At 39.4% G+C, this 26,173-nt stretch overlaps 1 protein-coding gene across 4 annotated transcripts in view; it reads left to right on the top strand.

The window, feature by feature from the left end:
* The window catches only part of anxa3a (annexin A3a), a 72,633-nt gene that overhangs the window by 32,010 nt on the left and 14,450 nt on the right, over nt 1-26,173 (top strand). For 3 of the 4 annotated variants that reach the window (XM_060826229.1, XM_060826239.1, XM_060826219.1), the window contains exons 7-12: nt 1,168-1,258; nt 12,433-12,512; nt 21,835-21,894; nt 23,247-23,340; nt 23,420-23,515; nt 25,391-25,449. In XM_060826229.1, the coding sequence (XP_060682212.1) occupies nt 1,168-1,258; nt 12,433-12,512; nt 21,835-21,894; nt 23,247-23,340; nt 23,420-23,515; nt 25,391-25,449 (480 nt within the window). The remainder of the gene's footprint in view (nt 1-1,167; nt 1,259-12,432; nt 12,513-21,834; nt 21,895-23,246; nt 23,341-23,419; nt 23,516-25,390; nt 25,450-26,173) is intronic. The other variant, XM_060826249.1, reaches the window with a different exon arrangement.

Genomic DNA, 26,173 nt, shown 5'->3' with positions numbered 1-26,173 from the left:
GCCTTTCATTCCCTTTTATTGAAATCCACTTTCACCATCTGCCATGGAGGTTTGAACCCATGTCCCTAGACCATTAACCTGGGATTCCTGATGACTGAAGAATCCGCTAGATTAGGCCTGCAGCAAGAAAGAAATAACGTTAGGAAATAAAAACCAACTTCAATTTGTCCTCCCGAGTCTCTGTCAGAGATGCATTTGTCCATGACAATACTGGTAGTAGCAACCACTGCATGGTCTTTGTGGTGCCTGAGACAAATATTTAAGCTGATGACACTCTCCACTAAATCTCTGGCAGTGCCAGCATGCTAAATTAGAACAATTTAGATTATAATTGATAGATTATAGCTGTTTAAAAGTGATCAGTCATTAAACTGAACAGCCATGAACCATCAACACCAGCAGAACTAAATCCAATCTTCGTGGTTTGGAGTGTCAAACTGACAGACTGAAGTATATGGAGCATGCAACTCTGTTCGCATTTTCTCTTATTCGCTTGATTGAGACAGTGCAAAATGCAGAGGAATAAGAGCAAGTAAATGTGTCTCCTTACCCTCTCTGCTAATACTATATCCGTCTTCAAATTATCTGCATTCGCCAGCCTGGACTCCAGCTCAAATGTGCTTGCTGCATATTTCTTTTAGTTTCGTAGTAAATGTGTGTAGCATTGTCCAATCTTATCTTAGCACACCAAATACATTAAGGATATATCAGAAGTGAAGGCACAATGTGCGAGCATGTTTAAACTCATTAGTCATTCCTGCTCCAATGCTCTTCAATTATTTTAACGAACCTGCTTAGACAGATATCAGGGGAAGGTAGGACTGAAACCCGGGCCTTCAGGTTCTGGGTAGGAACCCTACCAGTACATTGAAAGAGCCTCCAATGCTCTTTAAATTTAGTAAGTTAGTTAGCGCACTTGAATTTCAGTTGTCATAAAAAGTAAAAATAAAAAGGGAGTGATGTTGCTGAAGAGAAGAGTGAAATAACAGTAGTGTAAGATTACTGCTCCGCTCTGTTTTCCAGCAGTAGGTTATGCAGAGATAGAAAATTCAGCTTGAGAACATTCAGAGAATAGCATCAATGGGGAAAGAGCATTCAGTAATAAACATTATTTTTTAATTTAGCTTTGCTTTTGTTCTGAAATTTTCTTTAATTTGATTTCTTCAGGGACCTGGTACAAATGAAAGTGTGCTGATCGAAATTCTTGCTACAAGAAGCAACCAGCAAATAAAAGAAATAAAGGAAGCTTACCGTTCAGGTACATGTAATTTTTATTGCACGTATTTCATTATGTCCAGAGACTAAGAAAACTGCTTTCTAACACACGTGCCAAATTCATTTTTTTAAAAAATGGATTCAGGGCTGGTAGTTTTTTTTTGCTTAACTTGCTTGTTGGAAAATGTGCTGGAATAACATGGGTGGATCTGATTTATTTAAGGTTATTTGCTGACATCTTCAAAGTCATCAGTTTGTTTAAAAATTAGCCTGAGAATAGACTATTCAATCTAAAAACAGTATTACAAGGTTTTTGTTTACTTCAGGAGCTCCAGAAGGTGCACTTTATAGATCAACAGGCAAAATGGATGATTTGCAGAACCTCAGGATCATTAACAACAAACTTTGCCCTCTAAACTAAGATAGGAATAAAGATAAGCTGTTCAGCTCTTTTCTCCATTTTGGAATGCATTCAAAGGGATCATGGTTAATATGTAGCATAACTGCATAGTTGCCTGTGCTCCTTATTGTTACGAGGACTTCCAAGCCTTTTTTGAAGAGGACATTGCAACTAGAATGCTTTGATGAACATTTGTTGCTTGCCACAAAACTTTAGTATCTGCTGTAAACTGTTGTCCTAGTTCTGAGTGCTCTACTTTACATGCACGTCTAAGCATGCCTTTGCAAAAACTGAAAACCTACATATCTAAGAGGTTATTTTAATCAATGTGTACAGACATGTTATTACACACCTATGGAACAGGTGGAATTTGAACCTATGCCTCTACCCCTGTGAGATAAGAGTCCAAACTAACTTTACAAGTGTAAGTATTTTTAACCATCCTGTATTATAACACAAACCTGCAGCAGGTGAGATTTGAACCTGGACTTCTTAGCAGAAAGGCATGGGCACTATCACTATACCACAAACATCCTTCTTACACATCAGAGTAGAAATTTTCTAATCAACCTGTTCAGGGATATTATGACAGACCTTTGGAACAGGTGAGTCTTGAATCTGGGCTTTCTGGTTCAGATATACCAGTGCACTACAAAGACCACTGTACCACAAGGACTCTTTAAATTCTGGATGTCTTTCATCAACCTATTCAGTTGGGATATGACACACCTTTAGAGCAGGTGGGACTTAAACCTAGCCCTTTTGGATCAGAGATAAAGACACTACCACTAAACACATAGTTACCTTAATACTTTTCACTGCTAGGTATTTCACTTGCGAATTCCCCTCTTTTTATGAGTGTTTCCCAACTATCCTGAAAAGCCTGGCTCAAATTCTTAGCTTGTGACATCCCTAACTCCATCCTTAGGTTAAAAAATTGATTTCTTTATGGGATGTGTGTATTTTTGATGCATTGTGCACTTATTGCACACCCCTAATTGCCTTTGAGAAAATAGTCTTGAGAGTAATCTTGCGGTTCAAATTTGCTGAGTATATCCTCAGTGCAGTTAAGGAGGGACTCCAGGATTTTGAACCTCAACAGTGAGGGAAAGATGATATAGCTTTAAATCAGGATGGTGTGTGGGTTGAAGGGGAACTTGCAGGTGGTGGAGCTCCTGTTTATCTATTGCTCTTGACCTTATGGTGACCATGGTGTTGGTTATGTCTTTTGAAGATGCTGTCAAAGAAGCTGTGGTGTTGCTATAGTTCATGTTGCTGATGGTGCAGCCTGCTGCTATTGTGCTACTGAAGGGAATGAATGTTGAAGGTGATGGACAAAGTAGTAAAGTGGCTTTCTTTGTCCTTTACAGTGTTGCTAAAGTTGCACTTTTCCAGGCAAGTGGAGAGCATTCCACTACATTCCTTACTTGAGTCTTGTAGATTGATGGGTAGGCTTTGGGAAAACAAACGATGAGTTAATTCTTTGGTGAAGAATTCCGAGCCATTGATCTGCTGTTGTGGTCATATTTTATTTATGTGGCAGTTCTAGCTCAGTTTCTGGTCAATGATAACCCTTCCGGGGAAATCTGTGCTTGTTATGCCATTGATTGTCAGGGAGAGATAGTTAAGTTCTCTCTTGTTGGAGAAGCTCATAGCCTAGAACTTGTGTCGCACAAACTTTACTTATCACTTATCAGTTCAAGCCTGGGTGTTGTCCAGATTTTGCGACATATAGGCACTGTATCTTTGGTGTTGAACGTTTTGTCATCATCAGAGAACATCCCACCATCATAAGGTCAGAAGTAGGGAAGCAGCTAAATATGATTGAGCCTAGAATGCTACCCTGAGGAGCTTATGCAGAGATGTCTTGGAACTAGAAATGATCTGATTTCCAATAACCACAAACATCTTTGTACTATTCCAGCCAAGGATAAGTGTGAGGTGTTGTACTGAAGGCGGGACAAACAAGGCAAATGAGATGAATGGTGGGACCCTGGGAAGCACCAAGAATCAGAGGGAATGTGGTGGGCAGGTCCAGTGGTCCCTTCAGGTAGCAGGGCAGTAGATGGAGTAGTTGAGAATGCATATAATTTGTTCCCATTAATCACTGCAGAGAATTTAAAAGGAGAGTGATTATGTTAGAACTGTATAAAATGTTGGTTAGGCCACAGCTAGAGTATTGTGTGCAATTCTAGAATCCACATTATAGGAGGGATGTGCTACTTTAGAAAAGGTACAGAAGCCATTACCAGAATGCTGCCAAGACCAGAGAGTTTTAGTTATAAAGAGAGATTGGATACACAGGAAGAGAAGATAAAGGTGATCATGATTGAGGTGTATAAACTTATGAAGAGCATTGACAGGATAAACAGATGAAATATTGCCCCTTGCTGAAGGGAACAATTATGGGACAAAGATTTAAGATAAGGTGCAGGAGGTTTGAAAGGGATGGGAGGAAATACCTGTTTCACCCTGAGGATGGTGAAAATCTGGAACTCACCACTGTATGATTGGTAAAGGTAAAAACCCTTGGAGCATTTAAAAAGTATTTAGATATACACCTGCAATGTCAAGGCATATAAGACTATAGGCCAAGTGCTAGAAAATAGGTTTAGAAGAGTTAGGTCCTTGTTTATGACCAGTGCAGACTTGAGTGGTTGAAGGGCCTTTTTCTGTACTGTAGATCTCTGATTTTTTTCAACTGAATCCCATTGACCCTGGTTTTGTTGGACTTCATGATGCTGTATTGAGTTAAATGTTGTCAACAGTGATCACTCTCATTGTATCTGTGGATTCAGCTCTTTAGTCAATGTTTGGACCAAAGCTTGAATGAGGGGAGGATCTTAATGGCCTTGGTGAAATCCAAACTGAGAGTCAGAGAGCAGGTTATCCTTTAGCAAGTTGCACTTGATGATCCCTCCTAGCGCTTTTCTGATAATTGAGAGTAGAAAAATGTGAAGTGATTCATTTTGGAAGGTCGAATTTGAATGTTGAATGCAGGGTTAAAGACAGGTTTCTTGGCAATGTGGAGGATCAGCAAAATCTTGGTGTTCTTGTACACCGATCCCTCAAAGTTGCCACCCAAGTTGATAGGGTTGTTAAGAAGGCATATGGTGTTTTGGCTTTCATTAACAGGGGATTGAATTTAAGATCTGCAAGGATTTTGCTCTATAAAACCCTGGTTAGACCACACGTTGAATATTGTGTCCAATTCTGGTCACCTCATTATAGGAAGGATGTCGGTGCTTTAGAGAGGGTGCAGAGGAGATTTACCAGGATGCTGTCTGGATTGGAGGGCTTGTCTTATGCAGAGAGGTTAAATGAGCTCGGGCTTTTCACATTGGAGAGAAGTCGTAAGAAAGGTGACTTGATAGAGGTGTACAAGGTAATGAGAGGCATAGCTAGAGTAGATAGCCATTTCCGACCTGGGGAAAAGTCTCTGGCTGTCACAAGGGTCATAATTTTAAGGAGATTGGAGGAAGGTATAAGTGAGATTTCAGAGGTAGGTTCTTGAAGTAGAGAGTGGTGGTGCATGGAACACACTGCCAGCAGTGGTAGGAGCGTCAGAGACATTAGGGACATTTAAGCGACTGCTGAACAAGCACATGGATGATGATAAATTGAGGAGTGTGTAGGTTAGGTTGATCTTAGATTAAGAGAAATGCTCGGCACAGCATCATGGGGCGTAGGGCCTGTGCTGTACTGTTCTATGTTCTGTGGAGCGTAATTGGCTGGGTTTGATTTGTCTTGCTCAGCAATTTTCCACATTGACAGGTATTTGCCAGTGTTATAGCTTCACTGGGTCTACTTGGTTAGAGGCATAGCTAGCTCTGGAACTAGTTCTGCCTTCAGTACTGTTGCAGTGTCCAGTGCTTCCCACTGTTTCTTGATATTATGTGGATTAAATTGAATTGAATTGGCTGAAGAATGTCAGCTGTGATGCTGGGGATCTCTGGAGGAGGCCAAGCTGAATCATCCACTCAGCACTTCTGGCTGGGGAGAGTTGCAAATACTTCAGTTGCAACTTTTATTCATCCCAATCATGACTTACGGCAGGGCTGCAAAGTTTAGAGCTAATCCATTGGCTGTGGATTTGTATTGTCTGTCTACCGATAACAGCTGACTATTTCAGCGCTGCTTTCTGACTGGAGCTTTGAATTTCTATATTATCAGCCTATTCCCCAATCACTCTCATCTCCCCTCCAGAATTCAGCTCGTTTATCCATGCTTGGATCAAAGCTTCAGTGAGGTCAAGATCTGAGTGGTCCTGGCAGAACTAAAGCTCAGTGTTAGTTAGCAGGGTCTTGATAGGCAAGTTGTCCACATGGTATGTTCTCTATCAACCACTGTTCAAAATTCTTTAAGTGACTACTTAAAAGATTCAATATGCCCCCAGGTAGGATGATCTCCCTTCAACCCTCCTTCCAAAAACACCCCAATTGAACACTCCACCTCATTTCCCTCCAGAATTCTAAGGGATATGTAGCATCAAAATAGTTAATTCAGCCTAATCATCTATTATTTCACCTTCAAATGTCTTTTTTCATCCTGATCTACCATTGAGACTCTTTCTCCTGCAGATGTATGTCTAGCTTTCTCTTAAATGCATGTATAGCGTTTGTTTTAATTACTTCCTGTTATTGTAAATTCCATAATCTCCTCACTTTTTGGAATAAGGAAGATTTTTCTGAATTCCCTGTTGGATTTCTTGGTAACTATCTTTTATTGATGTCCATTAGTTATGATCTTCACCATAAATTGAATCATTCTGCCTAACTCCACTCAGCCAAAATATCTAATGATTTTAAAGAAGGGTCATAGAGTCATAGAGGTATACAGCACAGAAACAGACCCTTCGGTCCAAATAGATTTCCTAAATTAATCTAGTCACATTTGCCAGCACTTGGTCCATATCCCTTGAAACCCTTCCTATTCACATACCCATCCAGTTGCCTTTCAAATGTTGTAGTTGTACCAGCCTCCACCACTTCCTTTAGCAGATCATTCCATACACACGCCACACGCTGTGTGAAAAAGTTGCGCCTTTGGTTCTTTTTAAATTTTTCCCCTCACACCCTAAACCTATGCCCTCTAGTTCTGGACTCCCTCACCCCAGGGAAAAGACCTTGCCTATTTACCTTTTCCATGTCCCTCATGATTTATAAACCTCTATAAGGTCACCCCCCAGTCTCTGATGCTCCGGGAAAACAGCCCTTTATCAAGAGGAAAGAAAGCAAACTTCCGATCATTTTCTGATATGTATTTCTGGAATTATCCTTGTAAATCTTATCTGCACCCTCCCTAGTACTTTTACCACAGATTAAAAAATATTGTATATAGAACTTCACACAATACTCTTAACCAAAGTTCATTCGAGTTTTAACTTAGAGTCAGAGAGTCATAGAGATGTACAGCATGGAAACAGACCCTTTGGTTCAACCTGTCCATGCCGACCAGATATCCCAAGCCAATCTGCCAGCACCTGGCCCTTATCCCTCCAAACCCTTCCTATTTACATACCTATCCAAATGCCTTTTAAATGTTGCAATTGTACCAGCCTCTTGCAGCTGGTTCCATACACGTACCACCCTCTGTGTGAAAACGTTGCCCCTTATGTCTCTTTTATATCTTTTCCCTCTCACTCTAAACCTATGCCCTCTGGTTCTGGACTTTGTCTATTTATCCTATCCATCGCCCTCATGATCTTGTAAACCTCTACAAGATCACCCCCCAACCTCCGACACTGCAGGGAAAAAAGCCCCAGCCTGTTCAGCCTCTCCCTATAGCTCAAACCCTGGCAACATCCTTGTAAATCTTTTCTGAACCCTTTTAAGTTTCACAACATCTTTCCAATAGGAAGGACTCCAGGATTGCATGTAATATTCCAACAATGGCCTAACCAATGTCCTGTACAGCTGTAACATGACCTCCCAATTCCTGTACTCAATACTCTGACCAATAAAAGAAAGCATACCAAACGCCTTCTTCACTATCCTATCTACCTGCGACTCCACTTTCAAGGAGCTATGAACCTACACTCCAAGGTCTCTTTGTTCAGCAACACTCCCTAGATCCTTACCATTAAGTGTATAAGTCCTGCTAAGATTTGCTTTCCCAAAATGCAGTACCTCGCATTTATCTGAATTAAACTCCATCGGCCATTAGCCCATTGGCCCATCTGGTCCAGATCCTGTTGTATTCTGAGGTAACCTTCTTCGCTGTCCACTACACCTCCGATTTTGGTGTCATCTGCAAATTGACTAACTTAATATCCTTATTTTTTCAATTCCTTTCCTGTAGAATTAATTAAAACCATGTTTGTGTTTTAATGATAGCATGTGGCTGAACCTTTAGTAATCAGTCAGTTTGTTTTTCTACTCCATCTAGACTTGCACTGACAAATTTATAGATGATATGCCTATGTTTCCTACTGTTTCTCTATTCAGTAGTTTGGATAATTATTGTTAGGGATTTACAAGGTTCTTCGTTATCTCCTAGGATAAAAAACCTTCTGGATTCTGAGAATTTGTTCTGTTTTAGAGCCACTATTTGTTTCACTTTAGTTATTTGCTTACAGTAGTTTTGGTGAGTCCCCATCCTGATCCCATGTTTCCTTAGTACTTCCACCATTATCTTCCATTAGTGAAAGTATTGATGTAAAGTGATTGCTTAATTTGTCTGTCAATGTATTACTTTCATTGACAATATTGATTTTTTTGAGAGACTTGCATAATATGTAAATAAATCATCATATTATAAGCATTTATTATTCATAATCCTAATCCCCACTCTAACCTTTTTCCACTACTGCACTTAACTATGAAACAATTTAATAGTGATAAACCTACTAATAGTTGTGAATGAAGCAGCCCTTACAAACCATTCAGTCAATAGAGACATTTTGAATGCTTAGAAAATGTACATATTCCTACATGGTTTGAATTAAAGCATGCATTTATGCAATTGTTTTTGAGTTCATTTTCATTTAATTTGTACTAAAGAAAACAGTAAAATTGGAAAAAAGTTATGTTAAAAGATATTTGTGACAATTGGCATGTATTCTAGAAACAATTAAACATCTGCATAAAAGCGGTTAGGAAAATTAACTTGCAATAGTATATTGAACATCAATGTTGTAAATGGGGCTTCACATGTAAAAACAGCTGTCAACAGCAAATGTATTGTTTTCTCTTCATTTCTGACACTTGGAAATAAAGATTGCCTGACTTGTTCCAATTATAGAAATGACCCACTTTCATGGGTGTTATGACGTGTTGCTAGATCTGATAGTTCCACTTTTGTTTTGTGTAAATGTAATCAGGGTAAATCAATACCAGCAAAGCAAGTTAACACGATTCCTCCAAAGCTATGACTGTCATTTAAAATTCCTGCAGCAATTCTCACAGCTTTGTAACGGCTTTGAGTGGGACTGAGGGTGCTATTTTTAGCCACAAAAATCACTACCAAAAACTTAACATGATGGTGCTTAATCAGTTAAATCTGAGAAATGTAACACATCATATTTCCCAAGACTTCTCTGCTCTCATTCAAGAGACTGACCTCAGTCGGTCATAAAAATGTCTATCACTTGAACCCATGACAATAGAAACACTGTAAGATATAGTTCTGTTGAAGTTACATAGCTATAAAATTATTTTCTGAATTCCCACAATGGAGAAAGCCACAATTCATGAATTTGCTAATGCCAAAATATTACCTTATTGTCCAATAACTGCGCACCATGTTTGGAAAATGATTCAAAAGATTTTTTTTAAATATAAGGATTGATGCTAACATGCCCACCTATCTGCCTCACAGAAATCTGCGATACCATTCATAATAGGAACTTACAATGAGATTAGTAACAATGTAGAGTTCTTGATCATTTTGACATTTCCTGCCAAATATAAAATATTAATCAAAATTATTCATATTGCGGACAAGTGAGATGTTAATGATTCATCATTTATTATACTCTAAACACTGGAAAATGTATTAAATAAGTTTAATAAAAGGAAAAACATAGCTCCAGAATTCCTTGAAATGGAAAATAATTTTAATTGAACACAGGTTACAAAAATTTCTTTATCAGAATCACATCACAATTACTACAATATTTAACAAAAGTTAAATACTTTTACAGATTGTGAGCATTGATGTTTAAACATTTATGCTTTGTTGATAACAGTATTTGTCTTGGGTCGAAATCCTTTTTAGGCCTCAGGTGTGAAAGAACCTGGAAAAAATCTTAACAGATGTTGTCAATTCTACATGATACTTCTGGAAACAAGCAGTTACAATGTAGAAATTCACTCAGTTTTTTCATCTACTTAAATATCATCTTTTCATTTTCCATCCTCTGTTCCACCTCAAGTTCCTCACTCAAAATTAGACCAGCATTCCTCAATCTGAGTGGTCTCCATGAATGCCGTGCTACTCTAGACAATTGGGGTAGCTGGCAAATGAGAATAAAGTGTAAGGTAACACTTCATGCACTTTGTGGGGGTATTAAACCTTGGCATTTCTTTTTAACCTGGTTTTACATCACACATTCATGGGTTCACAGGTTCTGCCATCACATCAGTGCTCACTTTACATGCAGACGGAATCAAAGATTTAGTGGTCATCCAACCCTATTCACTTTGGTGCTAACAACCCCATCTTACAATCATTAAGTGGTTTCAGAACGTAGATTCTCCGAAAATACAACATCCATTTCTCTAATAGTTCAGTAGTTGAATCATTACATATTGATTCTTTATTATCTAATTTCTTTCAATTGCTTAAAGTCACAAGGTTACTTTTTATGAGCAGTTTCCATTATGGAGTCTCTCTTGGCAGTAGCATTGATTTAACAATTGAGTACAGAAATTATTGTATCTGGTTCACCACACTTCTGATTTTCCAGTAATTAAATTAATGACCAAAGATTTGGTAGTGTTTCAAATTGGGGCAGATAGGACCATGCTAGCTTCATATATGCTAACATCAAGTAAGCTTCCACGTTGGAAATCTTGGCTCTGGAAATCCACAATTTTATCATCTGTAACTAGCCCAGCCAATGGTTACAACCATCACCTATTTAACTTCAAATAGACTTCAGTTATATGCACTAACTTAGTGCACATTTGACTGCAGTTTCACTTCCCTGCTGCCCTGAGAGAACTTCAAGAAATGCTTATAAAAATATGCAGAGCCCCAGTACCAATTTGTACATTTTAAGTCAGCTGAAAAGACAGGCAAGAATGTCCATCTTATAAAATGTATTTTAAAATAGCTTCAGGCTATACTTTACTCCATGAGGTGATATATTGATTAGATTGGGATCTGACTTTACATTATATTGTTACGTTTACATTGCTACCAAGCCAGATCTGTGAGGCAAAAATAACCGAATAACAGTTTGCTACATCCTTCCTCCATTTACAGTCTTTACTTCTCTATTTCCTCTGATCTGAAAAAAACCTTCTTCCCCTATAAGAATTTCATTTTTTTTCAGTCCTTAATGCTTAATTTCTTTCAGCAACATTTTAACAGCCAAATCCATCAAGAAGTTGAAAATGTTAGCACATATATTGTTCTCACGTTCCTTGACAGGCACATTTTACACTAATAGACAGGATGATTTCTGATAATCTATTTTCCCCTACCCAAAGGGTGGTAGAAAGCTGGAACTCTTTCCCAAGAGGCTGGAGATATTGGGGTAAATGAAATAAGAGTTTGCAGACAGGAATCAATAGATTTTTGTTAGGTAAAGGTAATCAGGGATGTAGAGGGAGGTGAGTGAATTTGACACACAAATCTCAGTGAACATGCTCATCCTGTGCCCATTGTAATATGTCAATGTTGCTTACTGCCAGTCTCAAATTCTGTCTGTTTAAACTGAAATTTCTTTAAACTTCCTTTTTCTTTGGTTTCTCCTAAACTGAAAACATGCTGTCCTACTTTCTCTTTTCCCCTTCATTCTCATTGCAGTAAACTCAGGAGTTTCCACACTAATTCCATTTTTATAAAGACCTCTGTTTTTCTCAATCTCTCCCCATCCTGTAATCTTCAAGTTTTTAGCTCTTAAGCTTGGTCTCTACTGTAACTGTTTTCTCAATTCCTTTGTCTTCCTTTTTATCCACCTTAATGATGTTACACTTGGCAAAAACAACTGCATGAGAGGGAAAAGAAATCACATTGTGATATTATATTACTTTCTTTAAAGATGTGAATATTGCTTTTATGGTCTGTTAATATTCAAATGTAATCAATTCAATATCTGTGAGGTATATAATTTTAATACTTTTAGGCTGGCTCAATGGCTCAGTGCTTAGCACTGCTGCCCCACAGCGCCAGGAACTTGGGTTTGAATCCAATCTTGGGTCACTGTGTAGAGTTTGCATGTTCTCCTGATGTCTGTGTGGGTTTCCTCCAGGTGCTTCAGTGTCCTCCCGCAGTCCAAAAATGCATAGGTTAGGGGGTAAATTGTCCATTGTGTTCAGGGATATGTAGACTAGGTGAATTAGTCATGACAAATGTTGGGTTATGGGGATAAGGCGGGGGACCCGGGTCTGGATAAGAATATCTTTAGACGGTTGGTGCAGACTTGATGGGCCAAATGGTCTCTTTCCGCACAATAAGTATTCTATGATTTAACCGAATCAGAGTCTTTATTTTGAAATAATTTTCTTGTATGATGACTTAGTAATCTTATAGTTTCTTGCTCATATCATTATTACTAAAGTTTGATTTAAAATACATTTGTTTTATAATTCTTGTGATTGTTAGGATCAAAATATTTACATGTTTCTTCACAAATAATCTGTTTCTAGAATATAAAAGGGAATTAGCAAAGGATATTGCTGCAGAAACATCTGGGGATTTTAGAAGAGCTTTGCTCATCTTGCTAGAGGTATCTATTTAAAAATTCTTTATACGTTTAAATTTTTCATGTCTTATTTTCCTAGGAGTAGCTATGCGTTTATCTTTTCGAATATATATTCAGTTTATTCTAACAGACAATCTGACAATACATTTCAAACCAGCAGAACGTATCCAGTCAAATTAGAAATTATGTCCTGTTCACTCTTATTCTTGGAAATGAGATGGGCCAAACAGATCAGAAGTTAGTGCAGAAATATTTAGGAGACGGTGATCATCATCGTATTATAAATTATTCGGATTATGATCGACCAACACAATAGGCAGTCTGGTGTAAGAAGAAGTAGCTGGGCAGAGCCAATTTCATTGGGGCAAGAACAGAGCTGGACTAGATAGACTGAAACTGAAGGTTGAAGGAAAAATCTGTAGCTGAACAATTCACCACCTTTAAAAAGGATGTGATTTTGATATAATCAAGGCATATACATCAAAAGGGACAAACAGGGCAAACAAATCTAAAGCTCCCTGGATGACAAAGGTGATAGAAATTAAAATATGGAAGAGAAAGTATGATTATCGCCAGTGTCTGGTAGAAGAGAAAATGGAAAACCCAGAGAACACCGAAGGCTTGGGGGAAGTGAGTAAGCATATTATAGAAGCAAAATGGGATTATAAGAAAAGACTAGTCACCAAAAAGGGGGAATCCTGAATGTTTCTGTAGGCACATCAATAGTAAAAGGGCAGTAAAAGGAGGAAGAGGGGATATTCGGGACCAAAAGGGGGATTAGCAAGGCAGGAATCACAATTGAGGTGTTAAATGAATACATTGCATCTGACATTACTCAGGAGGTAGTAGAGAAGAAAGCCTGCCATAAATTGATAAGCAGGAATTGTTTGATATTCTGTTGAAACTTAAAGTTGACAAGGGCACCAAGACCAGATGAGATGCATCTGAAGGAAATTAGAATGGAAATTGCCAGGGCACTGACCATAATCTTTCAATCTTGGAGAATTGCATACATAATACTGTTGTTCAAAAAATGGTTCTAAGAATAAACCCAGCAATTTTAGACTAGTCAGTTTAACTTCAGATTTAGGGAAGTTTCTAGAAAAAATATTTGGGATAGACTTAGTATTCAAATGGAAAAGATGGGTTGCTTCGGAAAGCCAGCATAAGTTTCTAAAAGGGAAATCCTGTTTGGCTAACTTGCTGGAACTTCCTGAAGACTTAACAGGAATGGTCAAAGAGGATAATGCTATTTAAGTGGTATACATGGTTTTTGAAAGGGCCTTATGTAGTGTCACATGACAAACTTCTGAGAAAAGTATAGCTGACAGAATAAGAGGGTTATTGGTAATGTGGTTTCAGATTTGCTTAAGTAATAGGAAATGGAGATTAATAGTTAATTAACATTTTTCCAGGCTGGAGGGAGATTTGTAGTGAAGTTCCTCAGGATCAATCGTGAGCCCTTGCTTTTCCTGATATATATTAATTATCTAGGTATTGGTGTGCAGGGGACAATTTCAAAGATTGCAGGTGATACAAAATTTAGAAGTATTCTGAAGTGAGGAGGATAGTGCAGAATTATTAGGATGATAGGACAGCACTCCAAAAATAGTTTGACAAATTGGTGAAGTGGGCAGATAGGTGGCAGATGAAATTTAATGCAGAAAAGTGTGAGGTGAGATATTTTGGTTGGAAGAACATTGGGAGACAATTTAAAGTGACTAACAAAAGGAGCAAAATAGGGGATACAACACTTAAGGAGGTGCTCAGGCAGAAGAAGCTGGCATATATGTGCATAGTTTGTGCGAAGATTTGTAGCTCGGGTGCTCGTTGTTGTGGTTCTGTTCGCCGAGCTGGAAGTTTTTGTTGCAAACGTTTCGTCCCCTGGCTAGGCGACATCATCAGTGCTTTGGAGCCTCCTGCGAAGCGCTTCTTTGATGTTTCTTCCGGTATTTATAGTGGTCTGTCCTTGCCGCTTCCAGGTGTCACTTTCAGCTGTCCGCTGTAGTGGTTGGTATATTGGGTCCAGGTCGATGTGTTTGTTGATGGAGTTTGTGGATGAATGCCATGCCTCTAGGAATTCCCTGGCTGTTTTCTGTCTGGCTTGCCCTATGTCTCAGTCGAATTCATGTTGTTTGTTGTCTGCGTGTGTGGCTACTAGGGATAGCTGGTCGTGTCGTTTTGTGGCTAGTTGATGTTCATGTATGCGGATTGTTAGCTGTCTTCCTGTTTGTCCTATATAGTGTTTTGTGCAGTCCTTGCATGGTATTTTGTATACTACATTAGTTTTGCTCATGTTGGGTATCGGGTCCTTCGTTCTAGTGAGTTGTTGTCTGAGCATGGCTGTTGGTTTGTGTGCCGTTATGAGTCCTAAGCGTCGCAGTAGTCTGGCTGTCAGTTCTGAAACGCTCCTGATGTATGGTAGTGTGGCTAGTCCTTTTGGTTGTGGCATGTCCTCGTTCCGTGGTCTTTCTCTTAGGCATCTGTTGATGAAGTTGCGCGGGTATCCATTTTTGGCGAATACCTTGTATAGGTGTTCCTCTTCTTCTTTTTGCAGTTCTGGTGTACTGCAATGTGTTGTGGCCCTTTTGAATAGTGTCCTGATGCAGCTTCATTTGTGTGTGTTGGGGTGGTTACTTTCATAGTTTAGGACTTGGTCTGTGTGTGTTGCTTTCCTGTATACCCTTGTGGTGAATTCTCCGTTCGGTGTTCTCTGTACTATCACATCTAGCAATGGGAGTTGGCTGTCCTTTTCTTCTTCTCTCGTGAATCGGATTCCTGTGAGTGTGGCGTTGATGATCCGGTGTGTTTTCTTCTATTTCCGTGTTTTTGATGATTACAAACGTGTCATCGACATATCTGACCCAGAGTTTGGGTTGAATTTGTGGTAGGACTGTTTGTTCTAACCTTTGCATAACTGCCTCTGCTATGAGTCCCGAGATTAGTGATCCCATGGGTGTTCCGTTGATTTGTTCGTATATCTGGTTGTTGAATGTAAAGTGTGTAGTGAGGCACAAGTCCAGTAGTTTAAGTATGCCGTCTTTGTTGATAGGTTCCGCGTCCTGTTTTTTGTTCTGTACGTCCAGTAGGTTGGCTATTGTTTCTCTGGCTAGGGTTTTGTCAATCGAAGTGAACAGTGCCGTCACGTCGAATGAGATCATGGTTTCTTCTTTGTCTATGTGAACATCATCAGAAATATACACATAGACAAAGAAGAAACCATGATCTCATTCGACGTGACGGCACTGTTCACTTCGATTGACAAAACCCTAGCCAGAGAAACAATAGCCAACCTACTGGACGTACAGAACAAAAAACAGGACGCGGAACCTATCAACAAAGACGGCATACTTAAACTACTGGACTTGTGCCTCACTACACACTTTACATTCAACAACCAGATATACGAACAAATCAACGGAACACCCATGGGATCACCAATCTCGGGACTCATAGCAGAGGCAGTTATGCAAAGGTTAGAACAAACAGTCCTACCACAAATTCAACCCAAACTCTGGGTCAGATATGTCGATGACACGTTTGTAATCATCAAAAACACGGAAATAGAAGAAACACACCGGATCATCAACGCCACACTCACAGGAATCCGATTCACGAGAGAAGAAGAAAAGGACAGCCAACTCCCAATGCTAGACGTGATAGTACAGAGAACACCGAACAGAGAATTCACCACAAGGGTATACAGGAAAGCAACACACACAGACCAAGTCCTAAACTATGAAAGTAACCACCCCAACACACACAAACGAAGCTGCATCAGGACACTATTCAAAAGGGCCACAACACATTGCAGTACACCAGAACTGCAAAAAGAAGAGGAACACCTATACAAGGTATTCGCCAAAAATGGATACCCGCGCAACTTCATCAACAGATGCCTAAGAGAAAGACCACGGAACGAGGACATGCCACAACCAAAAGGACTAGCCACACTACCATACATCAGGAGCGTTTCAGAACTGACAGCCAGACTACTGCGACCCTTAGGACTCATAACGGCACACAAACCAACAGCCACGCTCAGACAACAACTCACTAGAACGAAGGACCCGATACCCAACATGACCAAAACTAATGTAGTATACAAAATACCATGCAAGGACTGCACAAAACACTATATAGGACAAACAGGAAGACAGCTAACAATCCGCATACATGAACATCAACTAGCCACAAAACGACACGACCAGCTATCCCTAGTAGCCACACACGCAGACAACAAACAACATGAATTCGACTGGGACAACACCACTATCATAGGGCAAGCCAGACAGAAAACAGCCAGGGAATTCCTAGAGGCATGGCATTCATCCACAAACTCCATCAACAAACACATCGACCTGGACCCAATATATCAACCACTACAGCGGACAGCTGAAAGTGACACCCGGAAGCGGCAAGGACAGACCACTATAAATACCGGAAGAAACATCAAAGAAGCGCTTCGCAGGAGGCTCCAAAGCACTGATGATGTCGCCTAGCCAGGGGACGAAACGTTTGCAACAAAAACTTCCAGCTCGGCGAACAGAACCACAACAATATATGTGCATAGGTCACTGAAGGTGGTAGGAATTGTAGATAAAACATTTGCAACCCTGAGCTTTATCAATAGGGGCATAAATTATAAGAGCAGAAAAGTTACACTAAATTTATGTAAGATGCTTATTAGACCTCGCCTTTGGTATTATGTACAGTTCAGAAAGGATTGAACACGTTTGAAAGTGCAGAAGAGATCTACAACATTGGTTCCAGGGAAAGAAAATGTCTATTATGAAAATAAATTGGAGATTGGGCCTGCTGTACTTGTAGTTGGGAAGGCTGAGCGAAGTTGTGAACTTTCTGAATCCTGAAAGATCTAAATAGAATAGATAAGGAGAAACCGTTCCCATTGAAGAAAGGATCAATGAAGAGAGGCCACAGATTTAAAATGATTTACAAAAGAAGCAAAGTGCGAGGTGAAAACAAAATAACCTTTTTAACACAAAGTGGTTCTGCTCTAGAATGTACTGCCTCAAAGTGTGTTGGAGACTGAGTCAGCTGAGACATTCCAGAGGACATTGGATGTAAGCAGATGTAGTGTTCAAAAGTATAGGTAAATGACTGATGAATGATACGAAATCATAATGCTTATTGGAGAACATGTGCCAATTTATAGCCTCTTCTTCCAATATAACAATGCCATGATTCTGTGAAAATGGAACAAATAAATGCATTTGTCTAGCATTTCAGTATGTCCTTTGGATGTTCAAAGTCGTTCACAATTTTGGATAACTTTGAAGTGTTGTGCTCTCCTGAGGATATTGCACAGTCACATTTTAATATTTTAAGGGCAGAACTTGCTCGTCCAATTTTTATGGCACGAGAATGCACAATGACATGGATGAGGAAATCTGATGTCAAAACCTAAACTTTCTCCTGGTACTTTAGATTAAATAACCTTTTAGAACATAGAACATAGAAGGATACAGCGCAGTACAGGCCCTTCGGCCCTCGATGTTGCGCCGACCGAGTCCTACCTAACCTATACTAGCCCAATAACTTCCAAATGCCTATCCAATGCCCGCTTAAATGAACATAAAGAAGGAGAGTTCACCACTGATATGGGCAGGGCATTCCATGAACTCACAACCCGCTGTGTGAAGAATCTACCCCTAACATCTGTCCTATACCTACCACCCCTTAATTTAAAGCTATGTCCCCTAGTAACACCTGACTCCATTAGCGGTAAAAGGTTCTTAGTATCTACCCTATCTAAACCCCTAATCATCTTATACACTTCTATCAGATCTCCCCTAAACCTTCTCTTCTCCAATGAGAACAGCCCCAAGTGCCTCAGCCTTTCCTCATACGATCTTCCTACCATTCCAGGCAACATCCTGGTAAACCTCCTCTGCACTCGTTCTAAAGCTTCCACATCCTTCCTATAGTATGGTGACCAAAACTGCACACAATACTCCAGATGAGGCCTCACCAGAGTCTTATACAACTGCAACATGACCTCAGGACTCCGGAACTCAATTCCTCTGCCAATAAAGCCCAGTACACCATATGCCTTCCTCACAGCACTATTTACCTGGGTGGCAACTTTCAGAGATCTGTGTACATAGACACCAAGATCCCTCTGCTCATCCACACTACCAAGTAGCCTACCATTAGCCCAGTAATCCATCATCTTGTTATTCCTACCAAAGTGAACGACTTCGCACTTAGCTACATTGAATTCCATTTGCCACATTTCCGCCCAGCTCTGCAACTTATCTATATCCCGCTGTAACCTACCACTTCCTTCCTCACTATCCACAACTCCACCGACTTTCGTGTCATCCGCAAACTTGCTTACCCAGCTTTCAAGTCCTTCCTCTAGATCATTTATAAAGATAACAAAAAGCAATGGTCCCAAAACAGATCCTTGTGGTACACCGCTAGTAACTGCGCTCCAAGATGAACATAATCCATCAACTACTACCCTCTGTCTCCTTCCAGCCAGCCAATTCCTAATCCAAACCTCTAATGTATCCTCAATGCCATACCTCTGAAGTTTTAGCATTAGCCTACCATGGGGAACCTTATCGAACGCCTTACTAAAATCCATATACACAACATCTACTGCTTTACCCTCATCCACTTCCTTAGTCACCTTCTCAAAGAACTCAATAAGGTTTGTGAGGCATGACCTGCCCTTCACAAAACCATGCTGGCTATCCCTGATCACGTTATTCCTACCCAGATGTTCATAAATCTTATCCCTTACCATTCTCTCTAAGACTTTGCCCACCACCTATAGTTACTAGGGCTATCCCTACTCCCTTTCTTGAACAATGGGACCACATTCGCTATCCTCCAGTCCTCTGGTACTATTCCCGTTGACAATGACGACATAAAAATCCAGGCCAATGGCTCTGCTATCTCCTCCCTAGCTTCCCATAGGATCCTGGGGTAAATGCCATCAGGCCCAGGAGACTTATCTATATTCATCCTTTCCAATATTCCCAAAACCTCTTCCCTGCATATTTCCAGGGCATCCATTCTAATTATTTGTGATTCCATATTCACATCAGCAACAGTGTCCTGTTCCTGAGTGAATACTGATGAAAAGTACTGATTTAATGTCTCTCCAATCTCCTCCGCCTCCACACACAACTTCCCACTACTATCCTTGACTGGACCGATACCTACCCTAGTCATCCTTTTATTCTTGACATACCTATAGAAAGCCTTTGGGTTTTCCCTAATCCTACCAGCTAAAGACTTTTCATGTCCCCTTCTCGCTTTTCTTAGCTCCCTCTTTAGCTCCTTCCTGGCTACCTTATAACTCTCAATCGCCCCTACTGAACCTTCACGCCTCATCTTTACATATGCCGCCTTCTTCCCTTTCACAAGGGACTCCAATTCCTTACTAAACCACGGCTGCCTCACAAGGCCCTTTACACCATGCCTGACTGGTACATACCTATCGAGGACACGCAGTAGCTGCTCCTTGAACAATCCCCACATCTCATTAGTGTTCTTCTCTTGAAGCCTGTTTTTCCAATCCACACAACCTAAGTCATGCCTCACTGCATCATAATTTCCCTGCCCCCAGCTATAGCTCTTGCCCTGCGGCGCACGATTATCCCTCTCCATCACTAAAGTAAAAGTCACCGAGTTGTGGTCACTGTCCCCGAAGTGCTCACCTACCTCCAAGTCTAACACCTGGCCTGGTTCATTACCTAGAACCAAATCCAATATAGCCTCCCCTCTTGTTGGCCTGTCGACATATTGTGTCAGGAAACCCTCCTGCACACATTGTACAAACACCGACCCATCTAATGAACTCGAGCTATAGCTCTCCCAGTCAATATCTGGGAAGTTAAAGTCCCCCATAACAACCACCCTGCTACCTTCACTCTTTTCCTGAATCATCCTCGCAATATTATCCTCTACTTCTCTAGGACTATTAGATCATTAACTCCTAAAGTAAAAACTGAAATAATCTTAGAAAAATACACAGTCATAGAGTCATAGAGATGTACAGCACGGAAACAGACCCTTGGTCCAACCAGTCCATGCCGACCAGATATCCCAACCCAATCTAGTCTCACCTGTCAGCACTTGGCCCATATCCCTCCAAACCCTTCCTATTCATATACTCATCCAAATGCTTTTTAAATGTTGCAATTGTACCAGCCTCCACCACTTCCTCTCGCAGCTCATTCCATACACGTACCACCCTCTGTGAAAAAGTTGCCCCTTAGGTCTCTTTTATACCTTTCCCCTCACACCCTAAACCTATTCCCCCTAGTTCTGGACACCCTGAACCCAGGAAAAAGACTTTTTTGTTTATTTATCCTATCCATACCCCTCATAATTTTGTGAACGTCCATAAGGTCACCCCTCAGCCGATGCTCCAGGAAAAACAGCCCCAGCCTATTTTGCCTCTCCTTTTTATAGCTCAAATCCTCCAACCCCGGCAATATCCTTGTAAATCTTTTCTGAACCCTTTCAAGTTTCACAACATCTTTCCAATGGGATGGAGACCAGAATTGTACGCAATATTCCAACAGTGGCCTAACCAATATCCTGTCCAACCATAACATGACCTCCCAACTCCTGTACTTAATACTCTGACCAATAAAGGAAAGTATACCAAATGCCGCCTTCACTATCCTTTCTATCTGTGACTCCATTCTCAAGGAGCTATAAACCTGCATGCCAAGGTCTCTTTGTTCAGCAACACTCCCTAGAACCTTACCATTAAGCAAAGAAGTCCTACTAAGATATTCAAGTTGTTGGAGGGAATCCTGAGGGATAGGATGTACATGTATTTGGAAAGACAAGGACTGATTAGGGATAGTCAACATGGCTTTGTGCGTGGGAAATCATGTCTCTCAAACATGATTGAGAGTTTTGAAGAAGTAACAAAGAAGATTGATGAGGACAGAGCAGTTGATGTAATCTATATGGACTTCAGTAAGGCGTTCAACAAGGTTCCCCATGGGAGACTGGTTAGCAAGGTTAGATCTCATGGAATACAGGGAGAACTAGCCATTTGGATATAGAACTGGCTCAAAAGTAGAAGACAGGGTGGTGGTGGAGGGTTGTTTTTCAGAATGGAGGCCTGTCTATCAGTTCTGAAAAAAGGCAGGTTTTTCTTTTGGATTAGCACCCTGATAAGAATCAGAGGATATTCAAAACATTTTATAGGACTTAAGTGTAGAATGAGAGAGTTAAGCCATGCATTTAAGATAGCTATGAAAGGAATTTGGTACAAGCTATACGAACTGTAATGTTCAGCCTTCAGCCTTATGCACATATTCTATGACATTTTAATTTTGTTTACTACCAGGCTAGGAGGGATGAAAATTGCCAGGTTGTGGATGAAAGACTTTTTAAGAGTGATGCTCAGGTATGGTATTTTTAAATTAAGATGTTTGATTTGGCAATGGGCAATTATAATTGCAAATGTTGCCAGAATGTTCCCTGGAGCCTTAACCACACAAGGTGAATTGTTACATTCTTCAAAACTAATACATAGGCACACCTAGTTTCCCAGCAGTCTGTTCTGTTCTGAAATGTGGTTACACATGCTATATTTCTACTATACACAAATTAGACTTTTTCCAGTTTTAAAGACTGTACATAATCATGTAAAGACCAGATCAGAAAAAATATTTGTGGAAATGTTGTACCGAAGTTAATGGTATTCATTTAAACTGAGATTGGAACTGTGAATCATTGCAATTATAACATTGCAATTTACTGGATTTAGGATTTTAATTTAGCTTTCATTAAAACCTGATTTGTGATTTATTTATAAACGGAATCATAAATCATTGGCCATAGAAATAGCAATACCAGTTTCGGTAAAACAGTACTTACCTAAGACCAAGGACATATATCCGAAATCAGATTTTTGTATAGTAAGCCAGCTTGTATTACTCCTGACACTGATTTCAAATCATCCTTTGATTATCTTCCTCTAACATTACATTAAATGCTGAATTCCATGAAATATGAAGATATTGGATGTTATACTTACCTAACTCCAAGAGTGCATAAACTGCTTAGTTCAAAAGTTCAACCTAGTATGGAATTAAGAAACAGAGGGTGAATGTGTTTTGCCCTCTTATGATATGATGACGGCAACTTCAGGGAATCCTCATGTCATTAGCTTCACTGACTATTAATCAAAATCCTGAGTTTATCAAAGCGAACATGAACCATTTCTTTTCTATCTGATTCCCAAGTAAGAGAAACAGTATTTCAGCAGAGTGCGCAAACTGAGTTAGTATGGGTGACAGCAATATTGTAAAAGCAATCACACAAAGTCTAAAATGTACAAATTCTGCTTCAGTCCTCCTGTACAGATCAATTCACATCTTTACAACCACTTCAATGTATTTGACTTTATATTTTGCTGACAAATTATGTAGTAGGTAAGATATACTAATGTACATAGATACTAGGTGTGTTTTTCTCTCTAATAACTGAAGGCAATTTTCCTCTCTGAAATTATATGCTTCAAACCCCATATCTTCCAATAAATTAATTAACAAATCAATTATATAAATAAGTTCTATAATATCATTTTTCATCAGAAGTCTAATTTATCCTTCGTGTGCAATCCAAAAAGGTAACTTTGTCGTTCCCTTGACACCTCCTTCCAAAATATAAAATTTGCACGGGGGTTTGACTCATAACCAACACAGTTGCTACTGAACTGAGTTGCTCATGTAATTGTTCAATGGTATCCTATAGGCCCTTTATAAGGCCGGTGAGAAGAGACTGGGGACAGATGAAGCTAAATTTATCGAAGTCTTGTGCTTAAGGAGCCCTGCACAACTACTAACAAGTAAGACAATTATCTGAAATGGTTTATATTTCCCTCCAAAATGGAACAAAAAAAAATGTATTTAAAAAATTTTTTTTAGCATTTGATGAGTACAAAGCAATTACCAACAAGACCATAGAAGACAGCATTAAGAGCGAAATGTCTGGAGATCTGAAGGATTTGATGTTGACAATGGGTAAGTCAAATGAGACGTACAAAAATTTGAATGTTAGTTAATGGTATGTTACAGTCCACTCCAGAGGTTCAGGTTGCTGTAACAGGATGCACTTTTTATATGGATATTGTTGTCTGGAACTTGGATAGCGATGATAGAGGCTCTGACATTCTGACCAGGAATCTCCTCTGATATAACTGTCTGTCATGGGCATGTTTTGGAAAGATTTGTAAGTTGGTACTGAACCTGCTTGTCATCATTTTGAATGCTTGGATCCCAGCTGTTCATGATATTTATGAATGATTTGGCTAAGGCAACGAAATGTAATATTTCCACGCTTTCAGATAATGCAAAGGTGTGTGAGTGAGATCTATGAAGAGGATGCAGAGATGCTTCAGTGTGATTTAGATGAAGTATAACGTGAATAAATTGAGGTTATCCTCTTTACTAGCAAAAACAGGAAAGTAGGCTGTTATCTGAATTACATTAGATTGAGAAAGGGGTGTCTTTGTATGCCAGTCACTGAAAGTAAGCTTGCAGGTACAGCAGACAGAGAAAAAGAGAAATGATATGTGAGACTTCACAGTGAGAGGATTTGAATACAGAAGCAGGGATGTCTTGCTGCAATTTCAAGACTTTAGTGAGACCACACCTGGAATACTGTGTGCAGTTTTAATCCCCTTATCTGAGGAAGGATGTTCTGGCTTTGGAGGGAACAAAATAAAGTTCTACCAGACTTATTCATGGGATGGTAGGACTGATGTATGAAGACAGGCCGGATTAGTTAATATTATATTAACTGGAGTTTAGAAGAATGAGACAGGACCTTATAGAAATCTATAATTCAGTTCCAGAACCAGGGGTCACAGACTAAGTGGTAGACCACATAGGACTGAGATGAGGAAAAATTTCTTCACCCAGAAAGTGATAAGTCTGAGGAATTCTCTACCACAGAAAGCAACTGAAACACTGAATATTTACAAGATGGACATAGATGTAGTTCTTAAGGTTAAAGGAATCAAAGGATATGAGTGAAAGCAGGAACAGGCTACTAGGTTGGATGATCAGCCATAATCTTATTGAATTCCAATCAGGCTTAAAGGGCTGAACATCTTACTCCTATTCTGTGCTTTTATTTTCTTTGTTTTCAGTTCATCTAATTTGATCATCATACCTTTTCTCTTTTTTTTCCTCATGCAAATGAGCTTTCTCTTAAATGCATGTTTGCTGTTCGCTTTAACTCCTTCTTCTGGTACTGAGTTCCAAATTCTAACAACTCCCTTAGATAAATGAGATTTCTTGAATTCTCTATTCAATTTATTCATGACTAACTTTGTTTTATGACCCTTAGTTTGAGATTGATCCCTGGCAGGAAACATTTTTGCTACACCTAACCTATCCAAACCATTCATAATTTTGAATACTTATTTTAGGGCACTCCTCGGCCTTAGTTTCTTATAGAGGATAAAAGCCTTCGCCTGTTCAACTTTTCCTGATAGGTTACAATCACTTTAATTTTGTTAAAAATTTTGCCTAGCCCTTTAATGTAATTTTCCTTTCTTTTATAAGTGTCATGACATTATGAAGTGCATTTTCTATACTGCTGTTATGTGGTCATCTTTTGTGTCTTCTTACAAGTACAAGCAACCTGCTTTGACTACAATAATAATTCTGTGCCAAGAATGTAGGTCAAGGTTTAAACCTTTTAATTATCAAACTCTTCTCCAAGAGGTGGAACTCTAGGTTATATTTATTCACAAGAAGAGATGAAAATGCAATAGTTTATTAGATTTTTGCTGAACTGATAAAATGAACCAAAGTATTGCGGGAGGAGGAGGTAAACAAATAGAATTTTGGTATTCTCTTTAATGATTATTTTTGTATGCTTTGTTTTAGTTAATTGTTCAAAGTCCATACCTGTCTATTTTGCTGAAAGGATCCACAAAAGTGTAAAGGTATGTTGTGTTATTATACCCTGCATAATTTTTAGATTCTGCAGAACCTTGTTGCCTGGATTCAAATTTGCACCAAGTTTATCCATCATCCCTTTGCCTGCTAACCTAAATTTTGCACTGAATTTTCTTCAAGTCATTTAACATCTGCCTCACAATAATGAAAACATTTGAGAGGACATAGAGAAAAATGTTTTCAGAATTGTAAACTAAAGATTAAATTGCCTCATAAGGCATGTTTGGATAATGGGTTAAGTTATCAATCTCCAATATGAATAAGTAAGTAACTATACAGTCTTTTAAAATCACATTCACTATTAATTAAAGTTAAGAAGCAATGCGACACCCTTGCAGAAATGGCCAAGATAATTACCACTTGGAGCTGTCCCCAAATATAATATTGAGGCAAATGGACTGTTCCTCTGTTTTGCTCCACTGCTCTTCTGGACAGAAAATTCAACTTCCTGAGTAAAGAAACATTTCATATCAGTTATAATCATTGACCTCTTATCCTGAGGCTGTGTCGTCCATTTTTAATTCTCCAGATGGAATATATAATGGCTTAGTGGCTACTCTGTCAAGCCTCTGCATTATTTAGTATTTTCTCTTTGAATATGATTAATCTCATTCTTCCACACCCCAGAGAATAAAGACCTAATTTACTCCGCCTATCAATTGGATAGTCCTGTCATCCCAAGAACCTATTTAGTAAGCCCTCACTTTATTG

This window comes from Hemiscyllium ocellatum, chromosome 1 (genome assembly GCF_020745735.1).
Source record: "Hemiscyllium ocellatum isolate sHemOce1 chromosome 1, sHemOce1.pat.X.cur, whole genome shotgun sequence".
Taxonomy (NCBI): Eukaryota; Metazoa; Chordata; class Chondrichthyes; order Orectolobiformes; family Hemiscylliidae; genus Hemiscyllium; species Hemiscyllium ocellatum.
Note: the sequence above shows the minus strand (reverse complement) of the source record. Positions and strands in the feature narration are given on the sequence as shown.